The sequence below is a fragment of the Carcharhinus amblyrhynchos genome, chromosome 6 (assembly GCF_965287045.1).
Source record: "Carcharhinus amblyrhynchos chromosome 6, sCarAmb.v2.hapA, whole genome shotgun sequence".
NCBI classification, from domain to species: domain Eukaryota; kingdom Metazoa; phylum Chordata; class Chondrichthyes; order Carcharhiniformes; family Carcharhinidae; genus Carcharhinus; species Carcharhinus amblyrhynchos.
The window spans coordinates 20,498,383-20,520,352 of NC_137329.1; the positions used below are offsets into that span (position 1 = coordinate 20,498,383).

At 44.1% G+C, this 21,970-nt stretch overlaps 1 protein-coding gene across 2 annotated transcripts in view; it reads right to left on the reverse strand.

The window, feature by feature from the left end:
- Positions 1 to 21,970, reverse strand: part of elp4 (elongator acetyltransferase complex subunit 4) — a 304,366-nt gene that overhangs the window by 228,039 nt on the left and 54,357 nt on the right. For both annotated transcript variants that reach the window (XM_080189995.1, XM_080189994.1), the window contains exon 3: positions 3,181 to 3,302. In XM_080189995.1, coding sequence (XP_080046121.1) covers positions 3,181 to 3,302 — 122 coding nt within the window. The remainder of the gene's footprint in view (positions 1 to 3,180; positions 3,303 to 21,970) is intronic.

The following is a 21,970-nucleotide window of genomic DNA, read 5'->3' on the forward strand; positions in this document are numbered from 1 at the left end:
CCTGGCCAAAGAGGTTGGCGTAGGGGCAGAGGCAACTGAAGAAGAGTTCAGCATCCTGCCCAGCTCAAAGTTAATTGATGTGCTGGTGTAAGGGGATGAAGCTATGCTGAGGACGAAGTGTAAAGCATTAGTGAGGGGAAGATCCGATTGTATAATGAATACACAAGTGGCGAGATTCAAGGAACAGGTAGGGTTGGAGAAAAGAGAGAAAGGATCTGATGAGATGCTGGTGCCCAACTATTGATGAAGCTTTTGATTCTTTACACCTAAGAATAGAAAGTTTTTGTTAAAGCTCTCCTTTCAACAACCTTCCACATAGCACTTCTGATATCCCTCCTTCTTTCAACTGAAGATTCCCTTCACTTTAGCTCGCAGGGCCCTCCATAATGTCCAAACTATTTCATGCACTTCTGAACATAAGAACATAAGAAATAGGAGCAGGAGTAGGCCATCTGGCCCTTTGAGCCTGCCCCGCCATTCAATAAGATCATGGCTGATCTGTCGTGGCTCAGTTCCACATTCCCGCCTTCTCCCCATAACCCTTAATCCCCTCACTTATCAAAAACCCATCAACCCGCATCTTAAAAATATTTAGCGAGGCAGCCTCCACCACTTCAATGGGCAGAGAATTCCAGAGATTCACCACCCTTTGAGTGAAGAAATTCTTCCTCAACTCCGTTCTAAACCACCCCCCCCTTTATCTTGAGGCTGTGCCCCCTAGTCCTACTGTCCTTTCTGAGCGGGAAGAGTCTCTCCACCTCTACCCTATCCATCCCATTCATCATCTTATACATCTCAATGAGATCTCCCCTCATTCTTCTAAACTCTAACGAGTACAAGCCTAGTTTATTCAGCCTCTCCTCATAGCTCAACGCCCTCAACTCCGGCATCAGCCTATCATTCTGCTAACCCTTTCTCTCTCCTTCCATCCCATATTCATGATGGTGTTCACTTTGTTCTCATTTTCCACCTCACCAACATCCACATTCAACGTATCATCCTCTGCCCTTTCCTCCACCTCTAGCATGATGTATCCATGGCTTGCGGCATAGTTTCCTCTACGATGGAGAGACCAAATGCAGACCAGTTGATAGCTCTGTGGAACACTTTTGTTCAGTTTGCAAGCATGACCCTCAGCTTCCTGTTGTTTCTCAATACAATGCTCCCATTCTGATCTACCTGACCTTAATTTGTTAGTGTTTCAATGAAATTCAATATAAACTTGACAGCAGAACTCATCTTTTGACTGGCTCTTTGTAACCTTCTGGACTTAACACCAAGTTCAACAACTTTAGACAACAAGCTCTACTTCCATTTTACTTCATTCTTTTTCTGGGTCAATTTTGTCTTCTTTCTTTCTTTATTCCATCATGTTGCATTCAGAAGACTGTACCTATTACCACTTCTTTTGAGTTTTGTACAATGATACTATTTGTCACCTCTCCTGCTTTCTATCCTGTCACCGACTTTCCCTTTTGTGTTTCCTTTCCTACCAATCTGCTCGAAACCTATTACACTTCTATTTTTCAAACGTCATTTGTTTCTTCATCAAGATGCTACCTCACCTGTTGAGTATTTCCTGCATTTTCTACTTTTTGTTTTAATAAAAAGCACTGATTATGTGTCATTGTTTATTTATTTTATAGAAAGCAAAATAAAGATTGGGATATACAAATTGTATTAAAATTGTACATAAAATTGAAAGAATAAAAATCTTTGAAAATGTTTATAGTAATGAAGAAATTTGACTTTCCATAAATATTAAATTATTGTTTTTAGGGCCATTAATGCCTTTCAGCAATAATTAATTTGCACAGATGTACAACAATTTGGAACATTTTACACAGGGAACCAACAGGCCACATACAACCAATATTCCCTTTAAGATGTACATAGATAGGTTTATGCAGTAAACCTAAATGGACTGTGTGCTGCAACATTGTTTAGTAATTTATCAAAAACCTAGTTTCACTTTGTTTAAAGTGTAACGCTTTTCAACAAGACTAAAAGCATAAAAGGGTAAGCTGTCATCAGTTCAGTGATTTCTATTTGATTACACAATGAAGATTTCAACAGCATAGCCTATGAAGATGGAGAGGCACTATGGCAGTAACTTGCGGATTTCTGTATTTAAGTCCACCTATGTGGACTCCATAAGTTGCTGTCACTTTCAGAGTAATGATGGTGAACACTGATGGTTTCACCACCATTCCAGGTCAATGCGATACCAGACCAAGGACATTACTAACGTGATTGGACTCCAGTATGAAAAGGTTGACAGGCTTTATGAAGAACTGACATGTATATTTAAACAGCACGTTCATTTTTTTACAATCAAACTTTTTCTTTTAAAAGGATGGAAATACTAGAATCCCTACAGTGCAGAAAGGTGGCCATTTGGCCCATCAAGTCTGCATTGACTCTCCAAAAAAGCATCTTATCCAGGTTCTATCCCTGTAAACCCATGTATTTAGCCCTACTAATCCCCCTAACCTGGATATCTTTGCACTGTGGGAAGAAACCGGAGCACCCAAATGCTATCATGCTGCCACAGGACAATGTGCAAACTCCACCAGACAGTCACCCAAGGCTGGAAGTGAACCTGGGTCCCTGGCATGGTGAGGCAGCCGTGCTACCATGCCATATGACTGCAAGTTTCAAAGAAATACCAATCATAATTGAGCAGAGACTGAGGAATAACTAATTGGATATTTGGGATGTTGCAATCTTAAAAACATTCCAAAACATCACAACATGCTAGGAAATCTGAACCTCCCCGGCCCTCACCCCTCCCTATTCCAGAAATTAAGTTCTCCACTCTCTTTCTTATGCCCCTATTTTATCACTCTATTATTGCAAAAATGCATCACAAAAGTCAGTTCCAGCTGCAACTTGGTCATTTTATTATTGTGATATTTCTTTTATAAGTTTCTTTTGTAATTTAACAACTCACTAACATTTCTGTTTCCCTAATATCCCCATTAATGAGGAATGAAAGTTTTGGCTATCAGCATTTTAAATCCTTCCTGATGATGTGCCAAAAGAAAAATGTATTCAAATTAGCTGAGGTGTTTTAAGGGTACCAAGTGACTGTGATAATCAATACTTCAGAGACAAAACAATGTCGCACAATAATTGAACCAAAATACGTTCCAACAATATCTTTATCAAAAATGATACCTGTAATAAATCCTCCGGATGATCTCTGGCAGATGCTATGAAAAGAGAATGCCCGCAAACAATACCTTCTGCTATAAAATATTTCAGCAACATCCGTGAGTAGCTTTCATACTTATCCTCCTCTGCAAAAATAACCACAAAAATCAATTTGCTGAATATTAACAGATAAAAATTCAAATAAATAAGACAGGATAATTAGCTACACATTAAAATTCTAAGTATTTCTGTGCGGAAACACCGCATAATTCCTTGCTAAACTATCCCTGTCTTGGGGCTTCTAATTTCTTTACCGCATACAGTTTAAGATCAATTTATCTCTAAACAATCATCAAAGATTTGTTCTGTACCTGGTAATATGTCCTCAGGTTCATGAGTTTTAAATGTTTCACCTTAATTAGGCTAATTCAAAAGGTCTGACAACTAACAGAAGGTGGTCTTGTAACAAAGCTGATCCCGCTTACATCTTTAAGGAATAGATTTAACATTTAATACTAGCCAAGCTGGTTGGTAGGCAGTGAACCATGTCCTTTGTAAAGCCGACCCTGTCAGTAGCATGTCTGTGTTAAAATTTTAATTGATATCATGAAATTACTTCTAATTTCATATCTACAAATAGTTTTGTTCTCAGAATTGAGTCATACCAACCCACCAGCATTTAACACACTATTTATACAAGAAGTGATGACATCATCTCCCTACTTTTTTAATGCAGTGGATTTGAAGAGGGAAAGGAGTTTCATAGCATTATCACCAAAATCTGATCAAGTTTGCATTTAAAATTTGCAAGTATTTCTATTCTTTATCATCTCTTTACTTAACCCAATGTACGGTACAAACTCACTTCTTTGTGAGTTATCAGGTCAGTCCATTTGTGGAATATAAATTGTATCCCACTGTTCATTAGATATGCTCCATTTAACTTTCATTACAGCAGCAAATGTCTTTTGTTAATTTAATACACAGATATACACATATGGAAAATGTAGAAATTTATTGTGCGAAATGTTAAACTGTAGATCACAAACACTTACCCAGAACACACTTATTTTAGGGCACTCAAAACAAGCTAAAAACAGATTTTTTCCCCCCACTTTGCGTGACAGAACACTGCTCTGTATTCAAAAGGTTAACAATCAACTGGAAGTCAATCTTTTAAAAAACTTCACAAAAACGCACTGACAATATTTTTGATGACTGTCAGCAGCTTCTGTAAAGAAAATGACAGCTCTACAATTTGTCATTTTTTGAATTGTCTATTAGTAATTGAATTTAAAAAAAGGTTTAATGACCTAGAAATCAGAGGACCACATGAGCCCCCAGATGGCATTCTTTTAGGTCTTTTGATGGTATCAAAGTTAACAATGACAGATCACAACTGAAAGCCACTACAAGGGTGTGACAGATTTTTAGGTCAAATGCCACTTCTGTCACCCCTTTCCTTAGGCTGACTGGCACTAAAGATATTCCTTTCGGTGAAACAACAATTGCTTTCAAACAATCGATGGTTGTCTTGAAGCAATTTTCATCAGTTATAAGCATAAATAGAATATGTAATATAAAGGAAATAGAAGGATCTTTAATGAGACTTCCAATTAAATGCTAGCAAAGTCCAGCATTTGCCTAGCAATTCATCAGCAAACGTTATTATTATTTGCATTTTTTAAAAAGTATGTGCTAATTTGTTGTTGCTTTACTTCTTTAAACTATACTGGGTTCTGCTCTGAGTCGGCGAATCAAGTCTTTTTAGAAAAGGATAGGTTCTCAGAGTTCAAATATAATTCTGGACATTAATCAGATCTGTATTTTCGAGAAATTATAATGATGCATCTGTTTATTGCATTTGCCAAGATTACTTTGCACAATTACACACATTAGAGGACAGCAAGGGGGGGTAACAGCCTTCAATACTAAATCTGGACAAAATAAATTTGAGATAAAGATTGTTATATTGCAAAAGATCGACTTTTTAAAAAAATGACCTCTTCCCCCACCCCCGACTTTATTTTGGGACTGCTGCTGGCTGTGCAAGGCCTGCACTTAAGCTAATACAAAAGGAACCAAAATATTCTGCAAGGAAGTTAAATTACAAAAAAGTTAAAAGATATGTTGCAAAGAGGTGTGAAGATATTTAAGGATTGACTCAATAGCCTGAAGTTACATGTATTCTGAATGTAAATAAAAGTGTTCATATTTAAGTTCGCTGAGCACTTAACTGTAAGTTTGTTTGCCAAATTCAGTTTCGTGACTAGCAACCGGTGAAGCAATTTAACATATAAACACCTATTTCATGAAAATGTTTTTGGTTGTCCATAGAATGGGATAACATTAAGAACAAATAATAAGGCAATGGTGAGCGGGAAAGTCAGCATGACTCCTGCTTTTCAGCTTATTAAGGATGCATAAACGAGAAGCTCCGGGTGTTAGCGATGGAAAGGTGGTAGGACTGGAGGGTCTTAATGACATTACTGTTACTAGAGAGGTGGTGCGCGACAGACTGGAGGGGCTGATTGTGGACAAGTCCCCAGGACCGGATGGAATGCATCCGAGGGTTCTGAAAGAAATGGCGGAGGTGATAGTGGATGCCTTGGTGGTTATTTTCCAGACGTCGCTGGATTCCGGGGAAGTGCCGGAGGATTGGAAAACGGCTAATGTTACGCCGTTGTTTAAGAAGGGTGCCAGGCAAAAGGCGGGGAATTACAGGCCGGTTAGTTTAACGTCTGTGGTAGGTAAAATGTTAGAATCCGTCATTAAGGAGGAAATTGCGAGGCATCTTGAAGGGAATTGCTTGATAGGGCAGACGCAACACGGTTTCATTAAAGGGAAGTCGTGTCTGACAAATTTACTGGAGTTCTATGAGGATGTGTCTAGGGCGGTGGATAGAGGAGAGCCGGTGGATGTGGTCTTTCTGGATTTTCAGAAGGCTTTTGATAAGGTACCTCACAAGAGGTTACTGCAGAAGGTCAGAGGACATGGAGTTGGGGGTAGGGTGTTAGCGTGGATAGAGGATTGGTTGTCAAATAGGAGGCAGAGAGTGGGGGTCAATGGGTGCTATTCGGATTGGCGGTTGGTGACTAGTGGGGTGCCCCAGGGGTCGGTGCTGGGGCCTCAGCTATTTACCATTTATATAGATGATCTGGAGGAGGGAACCGAGTGTAGGGTGTCGAAATTTGCTGATGACACCAAGATTGGGGGAAAGGCAAATTGTGCGGAGGGTGTGGAGAGTCTGCAGAAGGATCTAGATAGGCTGGGCGAATGGGCCAGGAAATGGCAAATGGAATTTAATGTTGGCAAGTGTGAGGTGGTCCACTTTGGTAGGAAGAATGGTAGGAAGGACTATTACTTACGTGGCGAAAAACTGCAGCAGGCGACGGTGCAGAGGGACCTCGGGGTCCTTGTGCATGAGTCGCAAAAACCCAGCCTGCAAGTGCAGCAGGTGGTCAGGAAGGCGAATGGGATGCTGGCCTTCATAGCGAGGGGGATTGAATATAAAAGTAGGGAGGTCTTGCTGCAGCTGTATAGGGCATTGGTGAGGCCGCAGCTGGAGTACTGTGTGCAGTTTTGGGCGCCGCACCTGCGCAAGGATATTTTGGCCCTGGAGGGAGTGCAGAGGAGGTTTACTAGGCTGATACCGGAGTTGAGGGGGTTGAGCTATGAGGAGAGGCTGAATAAACTAGGCTTGTACTCGTTAGAGTTTAGAAGAATGAGGGGAGATCTCATTGAGACGTATAAGATGATGAATGGGATGGATAGGATAGAGGTGGAAAGACTCTTCCCGCTCAAAAAAGACAGTAGGACTAGGGGGCACAGCCTCAAGATAAAGGGGGGGCGGTTCAGAACGGAGTTGAGGAGGAACTTCTTCACTCAAAGGGTGGTGAATCTCTGGAATTCTCTGCCCGTTGAAGTGGTGGAGGCTGCCTCGCTAAATATTTTTAAGAAGCGGGTTGATGGGTTTTTGATAAGAGAGGGGATTAAGGGTTATGGGGAGAGGGCGGGAAAGTGGAACTGAGCCACGACAGATCAGCCATGATCTTATTGAATGGCGGGGCAGGCTCGAAGGGCCGGATGGCCTACTCCTGCTCCTATTTCTTATGTTCTTATGTTCTCTTTACATCTCATGCATGGCATGGTAGCTTGGATTCTTCTGCCCTGCCATTACCTCAGCTGGTCAAAGGTCCAGGCACCATATTTAACTGGCATCTACACACATTCACTTTCTGCAGCCTTGTGGCAAGTGATCGTCCCCCAAAGAAGCAAGTTTGCCCCCAAGTTCAGTGTCGGCTACCGGGAGAGACTTCTCCAGACAGTCCAAGACCATCAGGAGGTGCTCTACCCCGTGATGGGAAATGGAGGTCTATTAACCTCATGAGCAAGGCTTGGAAGGATGTTGCCAGGAAGATCAGCATCTGTGAACCTGCAGAAAAAGGATGCATGATCTCATCCCCTCTGCCCGGATAAGTCAATCTTCTCCTACACTCAATGGCAAGCTAAGATCTCGCATACTACCAGCAAAAGGGACATTGTCACTGATGCACTTGAGCATAATTTCTTGTTGGACGCTGCACAAGTTGAGTCTTCATCCCTTACGTAGGTCACTTCAGTACATACATAATGTTTATCATCTTGCATCCATCCTGCTCATAATCTATCCAGCTGTTTTTGCGCAGGACAAGATTGCCCACAACAAGAGATGCCAGAGCAGAGAGGGAATGCTGGAACTCAGCCACTTACCCACTTTGAGGAGCAGGCGGCAGAACTTGCTAGCGAGGACAGGGACCATTCCTGCTCCAAAGACTGGTGGCTCCCAACAACCCAGTGACGGTCCATCCAACAGTCTTCACCCACTCACTGACATTATGACGGCTACTTAATGCAGGTGGCTTTCCAGCTAATCATTAATTCTCTCTTTTCCCTCTTAGAATCACTAGAAAGAAAAGGACACAGGATACCACCAGCCACCCCATCAGCCTCATCTCAGATTGACAAGTATCTGATGAAGACCTGTCACTGCATTCACCGACACACTCCAAAAAGCACAGAGACACATTCGTTATTAGGACCCAATTCTAGAATGGGCTTGTGGCGGTTGGGCAAATGTAGTGACAGGCATGGTCTCCATAACCTGGAGGACTGCTGGGGGCAGGCGCCTGCTGAGACTGAGTCACATGATGAGTCTCTGTAATCAGCCCTCAGAAAAATGTTGGAGATCAACATTGGGGAATAGCAGGTAGGATCATCAGAAGCTGCCACCAGATAATGGAGGAGACTGTCATGTTCTGTCTGATGTCATGGCACCGATATGAGTGCATAGAGAGCACCACTAGAAGGGTGGCATCTGTCTTGGAGGCTCTGGTTAAGCACTTATGCCGGACTTGCTCATGGACCTGCACACCATCAAGCTAGCCATGAATGGGATTCACCAGTGGCTAGGCAAGGGAGTACAGGATACCTCAATCTCCCCCAAGGAGCCCATCCTCCTCAAGGAGTCAGGGAAAGGCCCTCAGGCACCCACAAGGAGTGTGTGTTAGCCAGACACTCTGGGGCAATCCACCCAGCAGTCTCCAATGATACAACTGCTCTGAATTGCCTCTACCTGTGACCCGAGCAATTCCAGCTGCTCAGGATCAGGAGGGTGCACCTGCTGCACAGGACACCCAAAGCTGGCCTTGGGCTCCAAAGGGATGCCAGCAAAGTAAGCACAGACAACAGGGCATAGTAGTCAGCAGGTTGCCTCCACATTCGCTGTAAATGTTACCAATGCACATAGACATGCTGGCAGGGTTAGGAAAATTCTGAAGTACTGAGAGCACAATAGTGGCACGGGTATTCTCTCACTGCATATATTTACATATCTGTAAATATATTTTGCTTTTCTGGAAGTCTCCTCTATCTAATGGCTCTTCTATCTGATGCAATGCTTAGAGGTTATTTAAGTGTAACAGATGCCACCCCCTCCTCATATCTCCCATTGTGTCCCTCAGGTCTGTGGTGTTTTGCTCAATCTCGGTCCTTAAATGTCCACAGAAGCGACATGAACAAAGTCAGTTACTCTTTCAACATGGAGGGTGGTTAATTCATATGCAAGACTCGCATCAAAGCACGATATAATGTGGCCTTATGAGCACAGATTTTTTAGTTTTGTTTATTCTCCTGGTTCTGCTGCACTGAAGTTTATTCTCTGAGTATGCTACAGGTTTTTTATGGCAGCCTGCATTGGAGTAATTCCAATCTGGTGCATTTTTCAATGGCCTTCATGGAACAGGTTCGAGTGTGAGTAACAGTATAAAGTATTGTTTGGGGACCGTAGCCATTAATGGCAGTCCTCAGCGTGACATTGTGACTGAGTTTACAGCTAAATTTTAGCCCTATTATTGCTCCATTCTCCACTTGCACGATGCAGAGTAATGAACCTAGCTAGCACCTGGTGACTCCTGAGATGTCAGCTAGATGGCAATGATGTGAGTCTAAGAGGTGTGATGCTGGCCTATTACAAGGGAGGATTCTGGATAGTACCTGTAGATCTAGCTAGTGTGGCTTAACTAATTATCAGTGCAAGCTCTCATAAGGGAAGTTGATATGGCTATCTGATTGTGCTAGTACCAGAGTCCTAAGCATATCTTAATGTGCTGGAATGAAAATGTGCAGGCTTCCATTGGGATGATAACAAAGTTCCAGTACATCTGCTGTGTGGTCTTATTATCAACAATGTTACTACGTTATGCTCAAATGCAGTGCTGAGACTGGCTGGGCCACCTCACTCCCAATTACCATGGCAATGCTGGTCATGCATTTGGGAAGTTTCCAATAATGGCAACATCATGAGTGCTTGTCAATGATCAGACAATGGTGCTGCTAAAGCTCTCTTGGCATACACAAAAGTAACCTCACTTGCAGGCTTGCTTCCACGATTGACAGTGACACATCACAGAAGTCTAAAGAGTAATCTGATGCTGGGGACTTAGCAGGAGGATGAAGCCAGAACATTGTTCATGCATGAGAGATAGCTTTTGAAGAGATGCCACAATCTGGATTCAGATCAGTCCTCAGGCAGTCAAGCAACAGCTGGTGTCTGATGATTGTGCTCCTTCAGGTGCCTTGCAACACTTTAGGGATATTGCCATGAGTGTACTGATACTTACAGTGCTGTTTGCATCACTTAAAGGCTGCCGAGGCAGTGAAATTATGACTGAAAGGACTGCATCATATCTACTTGCTACAGCCAGTGTTGTGGAGTTCTTATCCCATTAGAGATTGGCCACATGCTTCATTGACTGCCTAGCTCTACAAGGATGAGGCCATCATCACTCAAGATTGTGACTACTCATTGAGATTGCTGTCCTTCATTGAGATGTTGAGGAAAGCAAAGGCGGTGTTAATGTCTACCCTGTAACAAGGGGACAGGTGAAATGCATTTGCACAAGCTAGTTACCTTCATTGCCCTGAAACCTTGTCTAATATCTCATGGGCTTCTCTGTCATGTCTAGTTCATGCTATTGCCTGTTTGTGTGGAGCCTCAACAGTCTCAACCTCAGAGGATACACAGGGCTCCTCCATTGTTCCAGGTGGCTACTCATCACCCTTTGGAGTGCCAGGTTCTGCAGATTGCAGCAAACCACTCAGGTTCAGGAAACCCTTTGCACAGCGTAGTAGTGTGCCACCTGACTGGTCCAGACATCTGATAGGCATCTTCAACATGTCAATGGTCTGCTCAATCAACAAGCATATTGCAGAATAAACCACATTGTACCTTTCTTCTGAAACACTGTGGTTCCTGAACAGTAATCATTAGCCACGTCTTTTCAGGGTAGGCTTTATCACTAATGAGCTAACTCTGCATTTATTGAGGGCCCACGAAGATCTATGGCACCTGCAAGCGACGCAAGATGCAAGAATTGCATGAGCTCCCAGGGTACCTTGCATAGACTTGCATTATCTGCTTTTGGTGATCATGTATCAGCTGCATGATGAGAGCGGAAGCTTTTTCTATTGCCAAAGTGTGGTGGCTAGTTCAAGAGAGCTCTTAATGCCACATACAAACATGGATATGAGTAGCCTGCTTCACCATTTAATAAGATCATGGCTAATTGGATACAACCTCAAAACAACATCCCACCTATCCCCATTAACCCCTTCACTCATCAAGAATATTTCCATCTCTGCGATAGAAATGAGCGATCCCTTACTTTAAAGCAGTGACTCTGAGTTCTAGATTCTCTCACAAGAGGAAACAGCCTCTCCACATTCAATCTGTCAAGACCTTTCAGGACCTTGTACATTTCAATCAAGTCACTTCTTACTCAAAATTCAGATACAAACATACCCTGTCCACCCTTTCTTCATAAGACAACCCACCCATTCCAGGTATAAACCTTCTTTGAACTGCTTCCAACACATTTCCATCCTTTCTTAAATGAGGTGACCAATGCTGTACTCAGTACTACAGGTGTTGCTTCACTAATGCTCTGTGTAACTTAAGAATAGTAAAAAGTCTGACAACACCAGGTTTTAGTCCAACCTATTTATTTGATAATATACTCACAAGCTTTCGAGGGGACTGCCTCTTCGTCAGTGCTCAATGCTGACAACTGCCAGTTTCCAGATGCAATTTTACAACTCATCCGCTTTATCCTGGACCACAATGTCTTCACCTTCAACAACCAGTTTTTCATCCAGACACATGGAACAGCCATGGGGACCAAATTTGCACCTCAATATGCCAACATCTTCATGCACAGGTTCGAACAAGACTTCTTCACTGCACAGAATCTTCAACCGATGCTGTACACTAGATACATCGATGACATTTTCTTCCTTTGGCCTCATGGTGAACAATCACTGAAACAACTATATGATGATATCAACAAATTCCACCCCACCATCAGACTCACCATGGACTATTCCCCAGAATCAGTTGCATTCTTGGACACACGCATCTCCATTAAGGACGGTCACCTCAGCACCTCACTGTACCGCAAACCCACAGACAATCTTACAATGCTCCACTTCTCCAGTTTCCACCCTAAACATGTTAAAGAAGCTATTCCCTATGGACAAGCCCTCCGTATACACAGGATTTGCTCAGATGAGGAGGATCGTGGCAGACACCTCCAGACCCTGAAAGATGCCCTCGTAAGAACAGGATATGGTGCTCGACCCATAGATCGGCAGTTCCGATGCGCCACAGCGAAAAACCGCACCGATCTCCTCAGAAGGCAAACACAGGACACAGTGGACAGAGTACCCTTCGTCGTCCAGTACTTCCCTGGAGCGGAGAAGCTACGACATCTTCTCCGGAGTCTTCGACATATCATTGATGAAGACGAACATCTCGCCAGGGCTATCCCCACACCCCCACTTCTTGCTTTCAGACAACCACACAACCTCAAACAGACCATTGTTCGCAGCAAACTACCCAGCCTTCAGGAGAACAGTGACCACAATACCACACAACCCTGTCACAGCAACCTCTGCAAGACATGCCGGATCATCGACACGGATACCATCATCACACGTGAGAATACCATTCACCAGGTACATGGTAAATACTCTTGCAACTCGGCCAACATTGTCTACCTGATACATTGCAAGAAAGGATGTCCAGAAGCATGGTACATTGGGGAGACCATGCAGACGCTACGACAACGGATGAATGAACATCGCTCGACAGTCACCAGGCAAGACTGTTCCCTTCCTGTTGGCGAACACTTCAGTGGTCACGGGCATTCAGCCTCTGGCCTTCGGGTAAGCATTCTCCAAGGCGGCCTTCACAACACACGACAGCGCAGAGTCGCTGAACAGAGACTGATAGCCAAGTTCCGCACACATGAGGACGGTCTCAACAGGGATCTTGGGTTCATGTCGCACTATCTGTAACGCCCGTGACTTGCCTGGGTTTGCAAAACCTCACTTACTGTACTGTCTGGAGACAATACACATCTCTTTAAACTGTGATCAGTGCTCCTTCCACTCACATTATCAGCCACTTCAGGTCTTGAACAGCAGGTTAGGTGTAAGGATTCGCATTTTAATCAGTAATCTCTAAACTGTCTGTGCTTTATATGCTCTGTCTGAGGCCAGAACTCTCCATTCACCTGACGAAGAGGCAGTCCCCTCGAAAGCTTGTGAGTATATTATCAAATAAATAGGTTGGACTAAAACCTGGTGTTGTCAGACTTTTTACTGTGTTTACGCCAGTCCAACGCCGGCATACCCACATCATAACTTAAGAATGACCTCCTTACTTTTGTATTCAATTCCCCTCAAAATAAATCATGACATTTTATTAGCTTTAGTAATTACTTGCTGTAGCTACATAATGGTTTTTTGCAATTCATGCACTAAGACACCCAGATCCCTTTGCATCTCAAGAGCTCTGCAATTTCTCAATATTTAGATATCATGCTTTTCTTTTATTCTTCCTTCTAAAATGGACAATTTCACATTTTCCCACATTATACTCCATTTGCCAGTATTTTCCTCACTTAACCTAATTATACTCACTCACGTCCTCTTCACAACGTACTTTCCTACCTTTAGGATCAGTATAATCAGAAGCATCCCATCCATCCCTTCATCCAAGTCATTTATATAAATTGCAAACATTTGAGGTCCCAGCACTGATCCACATGGCACACGACTTGTTAAATCTGAAAAGAACCCATTTATGCCTACTCATTGCTTGCTGTTTGCCAGCTAATCTTCTATATGTGCTAAAATGTCATACCCTTAACCATGTGCTTTTATTTTCTATAGTAACCTTTGATGTGATACCTTATCAAATACCTTCTTGAAATCTAAGTATATTCACTGACACCCCTTTATCCGAACACGTTACTTTCTCAAAGAATATCAATAAAAAAGTTTATTAGTCACAAGTAGGCTTACATTACAGTGCAATGAAGTTACTGTGAAAATTCCCTAGTCACCACACTCCAGTGCCTGTTTGGATACATGGAGGGAGAGTTTAGCATGGCCATTGCACCCAACTAGCATGTCTTTTGGACTGTGGGAGGAAACCGGAACACCCATACAAACACGAGCAGAACGTGCAGATCCCACAAACAGTGATCCAAGCTGGGAATGAACCCAGATGCTGTGAAGCAGCAGTGTTAACCGCTGTGCCACTGTGCAATGAATTGATCAAACATGATTTCTCTTTCAGGAAACCATGTTCTCTGCCTGATTACCTTGAACTTATGCAACTGCCCTCAAATAACTTCTTCAATAATAGCTTCTAACATTTTCCCTATGATAGCAGTTAAGCTAACTGGCAGTCTGTAGTTTTCTCCTTTCTGAATAATATAGTTCCATTTGCTAACTTCCAATCAAATGGGACTTGCCCCGAATCTAGGGAATTTTGGAAAATTAAAACTGATGTACGATATGGTGGCACAGTGGTTAGCACTGCTGCCTCACAGCGCCAGGGACCCAGATTCAATTCCGGTCTCGATCACTGTCTGTGTGGAGTTTGCACGTTCTCCCTGTGTCTGCATGGGTTTCCTCCCACAGTGCAGAGATGTGCGGGTTAGGTGGATTCACCATGCTAAATTGACACTAGTGTCAGGGGGATAAGGGAGGTGAATATGCGGGGTTACGGGAATAGGGCCTGGGTGGGATTGTGGTCAGTACAGACTCAATGGGCTGAATTGCCTCCTGTATAATAGGGATTACATGCACTATCTCACCAGCCACTTCTTTTAAGACCCTAGACTGAAGTCTATCAGGACCCAGTACTTGTCAGCCCACAATTTACTCAGTATCATTTCCCTGGTGATTGTAATTTTCCGAGTTCCCCCTGCCCTTCCATTTCTTGATTTATGGCTGCTTCTGGAATATTACTTGCATCCTCGAAAGTGAAGACTGACGCAAAATACCTGTTCAATTCATCTGCCATTTCCTTGTTTTCCATTATCAATTCTCCAGATTCACATTTGACAGGACCAACGCTCACTTTGTTAACCTGTTTGTTTTTGTAAATATTTATAGAAACTCAAATTATCTGTTTTTGTATTTCTGGTTAGCTTTACACTGAATATTTCTTACCTTATTAAGCTTTGAATTGTCCAATGCTGTTCCTTACATTTTGTCCGGTCTGCTGACCTTTCACCTATCTTTCACAATTACATGCCTTTTCTTTAAGTTTGTTACTATCTACTCTTCTAGTGAACTGCAGATAGTGTGTTCATCCTTTGGACTTTTTTTTAGTTGGAATGTATCTGTGTATTCTGAAAGATCCTCTGAAATGTTTGCCGCTGTATCTCTATCGACTTATCCCTTAATTTTTTTCAGCATTTTCTCTTTTGGTATTCCTTAATGTAATTTGTCAATTCATAAGAACATAAGAAATAGGAGCAGGAATAGGCCATCTAGCCCTTCGAGCCTGCCCCGCCATTCAATAAGATCATGGCTGATCTGAAGTGGCTCAGTTCCACTTTCCCGCTTTCTCCCCATAACCCTTAATTCCCTTGCTTACCAAAGACCTATCTACCTGTGTCTTAAATATATTTAGTGAGGTAGCCTCCACCACTTCAACGGGCAGAGAATTCCAGAGATTTACCACCCTTTGAGTGAAGAAGTTCCTCCTCAACTCCGTTCTAAACTGCACCCCCCACCCCTTATCTTGAGGCTGTGCCCTCTAGTCCTGCTGTCCTTTCTGAGCAGGAAGAATCTCTCCACCTCTACCCTATCCATCCCCTTCATTATCTTATACGTCTCTATAAGATTCCCCCCTCATCCTTCTAAACTCCAACGAGTACAGACCCAGTCTATTTAGTCTCTCTTCATAGTCCAACCCCCTCATCTCCGGTATCAGCCAAGTGAACCTCCTCTGCACTCCCTCCAAGGCCAAAATATCCTTGCACAAGTGCGGCGACCAAAACTGCACACAGTACTCCAGCTGTGGCCTCACCAGTGCCCTGTACAGTTGCAGCAAGACCTCCCTACTTTTATATTCTATCCCCCTCGCTATAAAGGCCAGCATCGCATTCGCCTTCCTGATCACCTGCTACATCTGCAGACTGGATTTTTGCGACTCATGCACAAGGACCCCAGGTCCCTTTGCACCATAGCATGCTGCAGCTTTTTGCCCTTTAAATAGTAATCCCTCCTACTATTATTCCTGCCAAAGTGGATAACCTCACACTTGCTAACATTGTACTCCGTCTGCCAGGTCCTCGCCCACTCACTCAGCCTATCCAGATCCCTCTGCAGACTTTCCACACCCTCCGCACAATTTGCTTTTCCACTTATCTTCGTGCCATCAGCAAATTTCGACACCCTACACTCAGCCCCCTCCTCCAGATCATCTATATAAATGGTAAATAGTTGAGGCCCCAGCACCAATCCCTGCGGCACTCCACTAGTCACCAACCGCCAATCAGAATAGCGCCCATTGATACCAACTCTCTGCCTATTAGGCAACCAATCCTCTATCCACGCTAACACCTTACCCCCAACTCCATGCCCCCTAACCTTCTGAAGTAACCTTTGTGCGGCACCTTATCAAACGCCTTCTGAAAATCGAGAAACACCACATCCACCGGTTCCCCTCTGTCTACCGCACTAGTCACATCCTCATAGAATTCCAATAGATTTTTCAGACACGACTTCCCCTTAACGAATCCGTGCTGCGTCTGCTCTATCAAACAATTCTTCTCACGGTGCCTCGCTATTTCTTCTTTGATGACGGATTCAAGCATTTCTCCCACAACAGACGTTAAACTAACCGGCCTATAATTACCTGCCTTTTGCCTGCTACCCTTTTTAAACAGCGGCGTAACATTAGCCAATCTTCCGGCACTTCCCCGGAATCCAACGAGGTTTGGAAAATAATCACTAAGGCATCTACTATCACCTCTGCCATTTCCTTCAGAACCCTGGGATGCATTCCATCTGGTCCTGGGGACTTGTCCACCATCAGTCCCGCTAGTCTATCAAGCACTACCTCTCTAGTGACAGTAATTGCATTCAGGCCCTCAACTCCTACCATCCTTCTATCTTTAATACCTGGCAAACTATTCGCGTCCTCCTCCGTGAAGACCGAGGCAAAAAATTTATTTAAGGCCTCAGCCATTTCCTCATCCCCCACCACTAAATCCCCCCCTCTCATCCTCTAAGGGTCCAACATTCACTCTAGCCAGCCTCCTCCTCTTTATATAAAAACTCTTACTATCCTTTTTTACATTTAGTGCTAGTTCAGCTTCATTGTCTATCCTTCCTTTCTTTATCATCTTCTTAGTCAATTTTTGTTGATTTTTAAACCTCTTCTACTCGCCCACTACTTTTATCCACTCTAAACGCATCAGCTTTTAATTTAATATTCTCTATTTCCTTCGATAACTACGGCTGATTATCCCTTCTCCTACTTCTCCTTTACCATTGGAATAAATTTCTGCTGAGCACCGAAAAAGATCTCCTTAAAGATCCTCCACTGTTCCTCAGCAGTCCTACCGACCAATCTGCGTCCCCAGTCTACATTTGCCAATTCCTCTCTCATCCTATCATACTCCCCTCTGTTCAAACAGAGGACACAGGTCCGGGACCCTACTTTCTCAAATTCAATTTAATCTAGTCAGCTCTGGTTTCATGCCCTTGTATTTGCCCTTATTTAAGCTTAAAAACATAGTCTCAGATCCACTTCTCTATCCTCAATCATATTAGGGTCACTGCTACCTACAGGCATCATCATTATGAGATCATTAATTAATCCTATCTCACATGCCTGCAGTCAATGGCAACCTGCACCTGTAGGAAGGCGGAGTTCACTGCAAATCCTACTGTTCTAGCAGTCTGACTGGCATCATCCAGGTAGAACCAAACGCAATTGTGTGCCTTATTAAATAGGGCTTTGGTGACCTCTCATGCATTTATGAGCAGGGGATAATGATTTTCCTCAGATGTCTCCAATGGAGTCCTGGAACAGCCATTCACAAAAAGGTTGAGTGCAACGCACTTTAGAGCCATTGGCAAGGAATGGATTTCTGGTCCCTGTGACATCAGATCCTCCTGAAGGAAGTGGCAAATGTAAGCCACAACGCTTGACAAATGAAGACATTTTCAGCACTGTTGCCCACTCATCTGCAAATATAAGAGATGTCATTGATGTTTCCTGGATCATGTCAAATGCCTCCGTGGAATTGGTCTCCTCAGCTTTTCACGAGCTATTCCATGCTGGTCCATGTTCCGCAGGATGAAACTCTTCTCTTTTCTCTGCCTAACCAGGCCTTTCTCCTCCGCCTCAGTTTCATGAAAGCCACAAAGAAGGCAGCATTCTGATGCTTGCATTCTGCGTTCTTCCTTCAACACCCGTTGATGAATAGTTGAAACACATGCTTGAACCTTGTCCCGCTATGATCATCTTCCATCTCATAAGAACACAAGAACATAAGAAATAGGAGCAGGAGTAGGCCATCTAGCCCTTCGAGCCTGCCCCGCCATTCAATAAGATCATGGCTGATCTGTCGCTGCTCAGTTCCACTTTCCCGCCCTCTCCCCATAACCCTTAATCCCCTCTCTTATCAAAAACCCATCAACTCGCGTCTTAAAAACATTCAGCGAGGCAGCCTCCACCACTTCAACGGGCAGAGAATTCCAGAGATTCACCACCCTTTGAGTGAAGAAGTTCCTCCTCAACTCTGTTCTAAACCGCCCCCCTTTTATCTTGAGGCTGTGCCCCCTAGTCCTACTGTCTTTTTTGAGCGGGAAGAGTCTCTCCACCTCTATCCTATCAATCCCATTCATCATCTTATACGTCTCAATGAGATCTCCCCTCATTCTTCTGAACTCTAATGAGTACAAGCCCAGTTTCTTCAGCCTCTCCTCATAGCTCAACCCCCTCAACTCCGGTATCAGCCTAGTAAACCTCCTCTGCACTCTCTCCAAGGCCAAAATATCTTTGCGCAGGTGTGGCGCCCAAAACTGCACACAGTACTCCAGCTGCGGCCTCACCAATGCCCTATACAGCTGCAGCAAGACCTCCCTACTTTTATATTCAATCCCCCTCGCTGAGGCCCCAGCACCGACCCCTGGGGCACTCCACTAGTCACCATCCGCCAATCCGAATAGCACCCGTTGACCCCCACTCTCTGCCTCCTATTTGACAACCAATCCTCTATCCACGCTAACACCCTACCCCCAACTCCATGTCCCTCGACCTTCTGCAATAACCTCTTGTGAGGTACTTTGTCAAACGCCTTCTGAAAATCTAGAAAGACCACATCCACCGGCTCTCCTCTATCCACTGCCCTAGACACATCCTCATAGAACTCCAGTAAATTTGTCAGACACGACTTCCCTTTAATGAAACCGTGCTGCGTCTGCTCTATCAAGCAATTCCCTTCAAGATGCCTCGCAATTTCCTCCTTAATGACAGATTCTAACATTTTACCTACCACAGACGTTAAACTAACCGGCCTATAATTCCCCGCCTTTTGCCTGGCACCCTTCTTAAACAACGGCGTAACATTAGCCGTTTTCCAATCATCCGGCACTTCCCCGGAATCCAGCGACGTCTGGAAAATAACCACCAAGGCATCCACTATCACCTCCGCCATTTCTTTCAGAACCCTCGGATGCATTCCATCCGGTCCTGGGGACTTGTCCACAATCAGCCCCCTCCAGTCTGTCGAGCACCGCCTCTCTAGTAACAGTAATGTCATTAAGACCCTCCAGTCCTACCACCTTTCCATCACTAACACCCAGCAAATTATTCACGTCCTCCTCCGTGAAGACAGAAACAAAAAAGTTATTCAATACCTTAGCCATATCCCCATCTAGGCATATCTCCAATCTAGGCAGTCAATTTGAAGCCCATGGGTTGCCCTCATTCCAGATAATCCACCACCGCCCCCCCCTCCCCCCCGCCCCGATCCTCCTTTGTAACTGCAGCACAACATTAAGGATCACTGGCAGCTGAATTTCCCCAAGCCCTCTTCCTATACCTCAGGCATGACAGCACATTCACAAAGGTGGCTGAATCTGCATGAGTACAGCAGGCACCATAAAGCTGAGTCAGAACACTGTCAGGATGGCTTCTTTAGTGTAAGCAAGAACTCAGCACTGTGCAATGTAATGACTAATTGTTGAGCTGTGTAATACCGGAATCTCTCAGCTGCAACACCTTGGGTAGCTTGGAGTATTTTACACATGCACTTTAGCTATGGCCCCTTCATAGTTGACTGCTTCTGACTTTTTCACGTTCCTCCAAAAAGAGCAAATGGTCAGTTAGACCAAATCTATGCTTGGCCCAAAGCCCAATAGATTCTCGAAAGAATGCACATCATAGCTTAAGGTGCCCAAATCCTACAACTGGCATTTGAGTGTTCCTAACATTGCATCATAGAACCCTTACAGTGCATGTCTCAGCTGAACCTTGCTTTCCATGTCCTGAAACAGGAATTATTAGGGCGCCTCTTCAAAGTCAACTCCTCCTCAGATCCTACCTGAGCAATATGTCCCCCCAAGGTTATTTTTCAACTGCATTGTTACATCAGCTATCAAAATAGTGTTTTTCCAATTCTACTATCCTTTCAGAGAACCACACAACGCAGAAGAGGCCCTTTGGCCCAATGAGTCTGCATCGACACGTGAGAATCATCTGACCTACTTACCTTATCCCATTAATCAGCACTTGGATGTTATCAGAAGTGCTTATCCAGGTACTTGTCAAGAGGTGTGAAGCAACCTGCTTCCACTACTTTCCCAAGCAACACATTCCAGACCGTCACCTTTGGGTAAAACCATTTTCCTCACACCGCTCTTAAACATCCTGACCCTCACCTTGAACACGAGTCTCCTCATGACTGACTCTTCAATTAAGGTGAACAGCTACTCTCTATCCACTCTATCCTTGCCCCTCATAATCTTGTACACCTCAATTAGGTCACGCCTCAGACTTCCCTGCTCCAATGAAAACAGCCCACGTCTATCCAACCTCTCTTCATAATTTAAATATTCATCCCAGCCATATCCTGGTGAATCTCCACTACACTCTTTCCAGAGCAATTACATCCTTCCTACAATGTGGCGAGCAGAACTGCACACAGTACTCTAGCTGTGGTCTCACCAAAGTTCTATACATAAGAACATAAGAAATAGGAGCAGGAGTAGGCCATCTAGCCCTTCGAGCCTGCCCCGCCATTCAATAAGATCATGGCTGATCTGTCGTGGCTCAGTTCCACTTTCCCACCCTCTCCCCATAACCCTTAATCCCCTCTCTTATCAAAAACCCATCAACCCGCGTCTTAAAAATATTTAGCGAGGCAGCCTCCACCACTTCAGTGGGCAGAGAATTCCAGAGATTCACCACCCTTTGAGTGAAGAAGTTCCTCCTCAACTCCGTTCTAAACCGCCCCCCTTTTATCTTGCGGCTGTGCCCCCTAGTCCTACTGTCTTTTTTGAGCGGGAAGAGTCTCTCCACCTCTATCCTATCCATCCCATTCATCATCTTATACGTCTCAATGAGATCTCCCCTCATTCTTCTAAACTCTAACGAGTACAAGCCTAGTTTATTCAGCCTCTCCTCATAGCTCAACCCCCTCAACTCCGGTATCAGCCTAGTAAACCTCCTCCGCACTCCCTCCAAGGCCAAAATATCTTTGCGCAGGTGTGGCGCCCAAAACTGCACACAGTACTCCAGCTGCAGCCTCACCAATGCCCTATACAGCTGCAGCAAGACCTCCCTACTTTTATATTCAATCCCCCTCGCTATGAAGGCCAGCATCCCATTCGCCTTCCTGACCACCTGCTAGCTGGGTTTTTGCGACTCATGCACAAGGACCCCGAGGTCCCTCTGCAC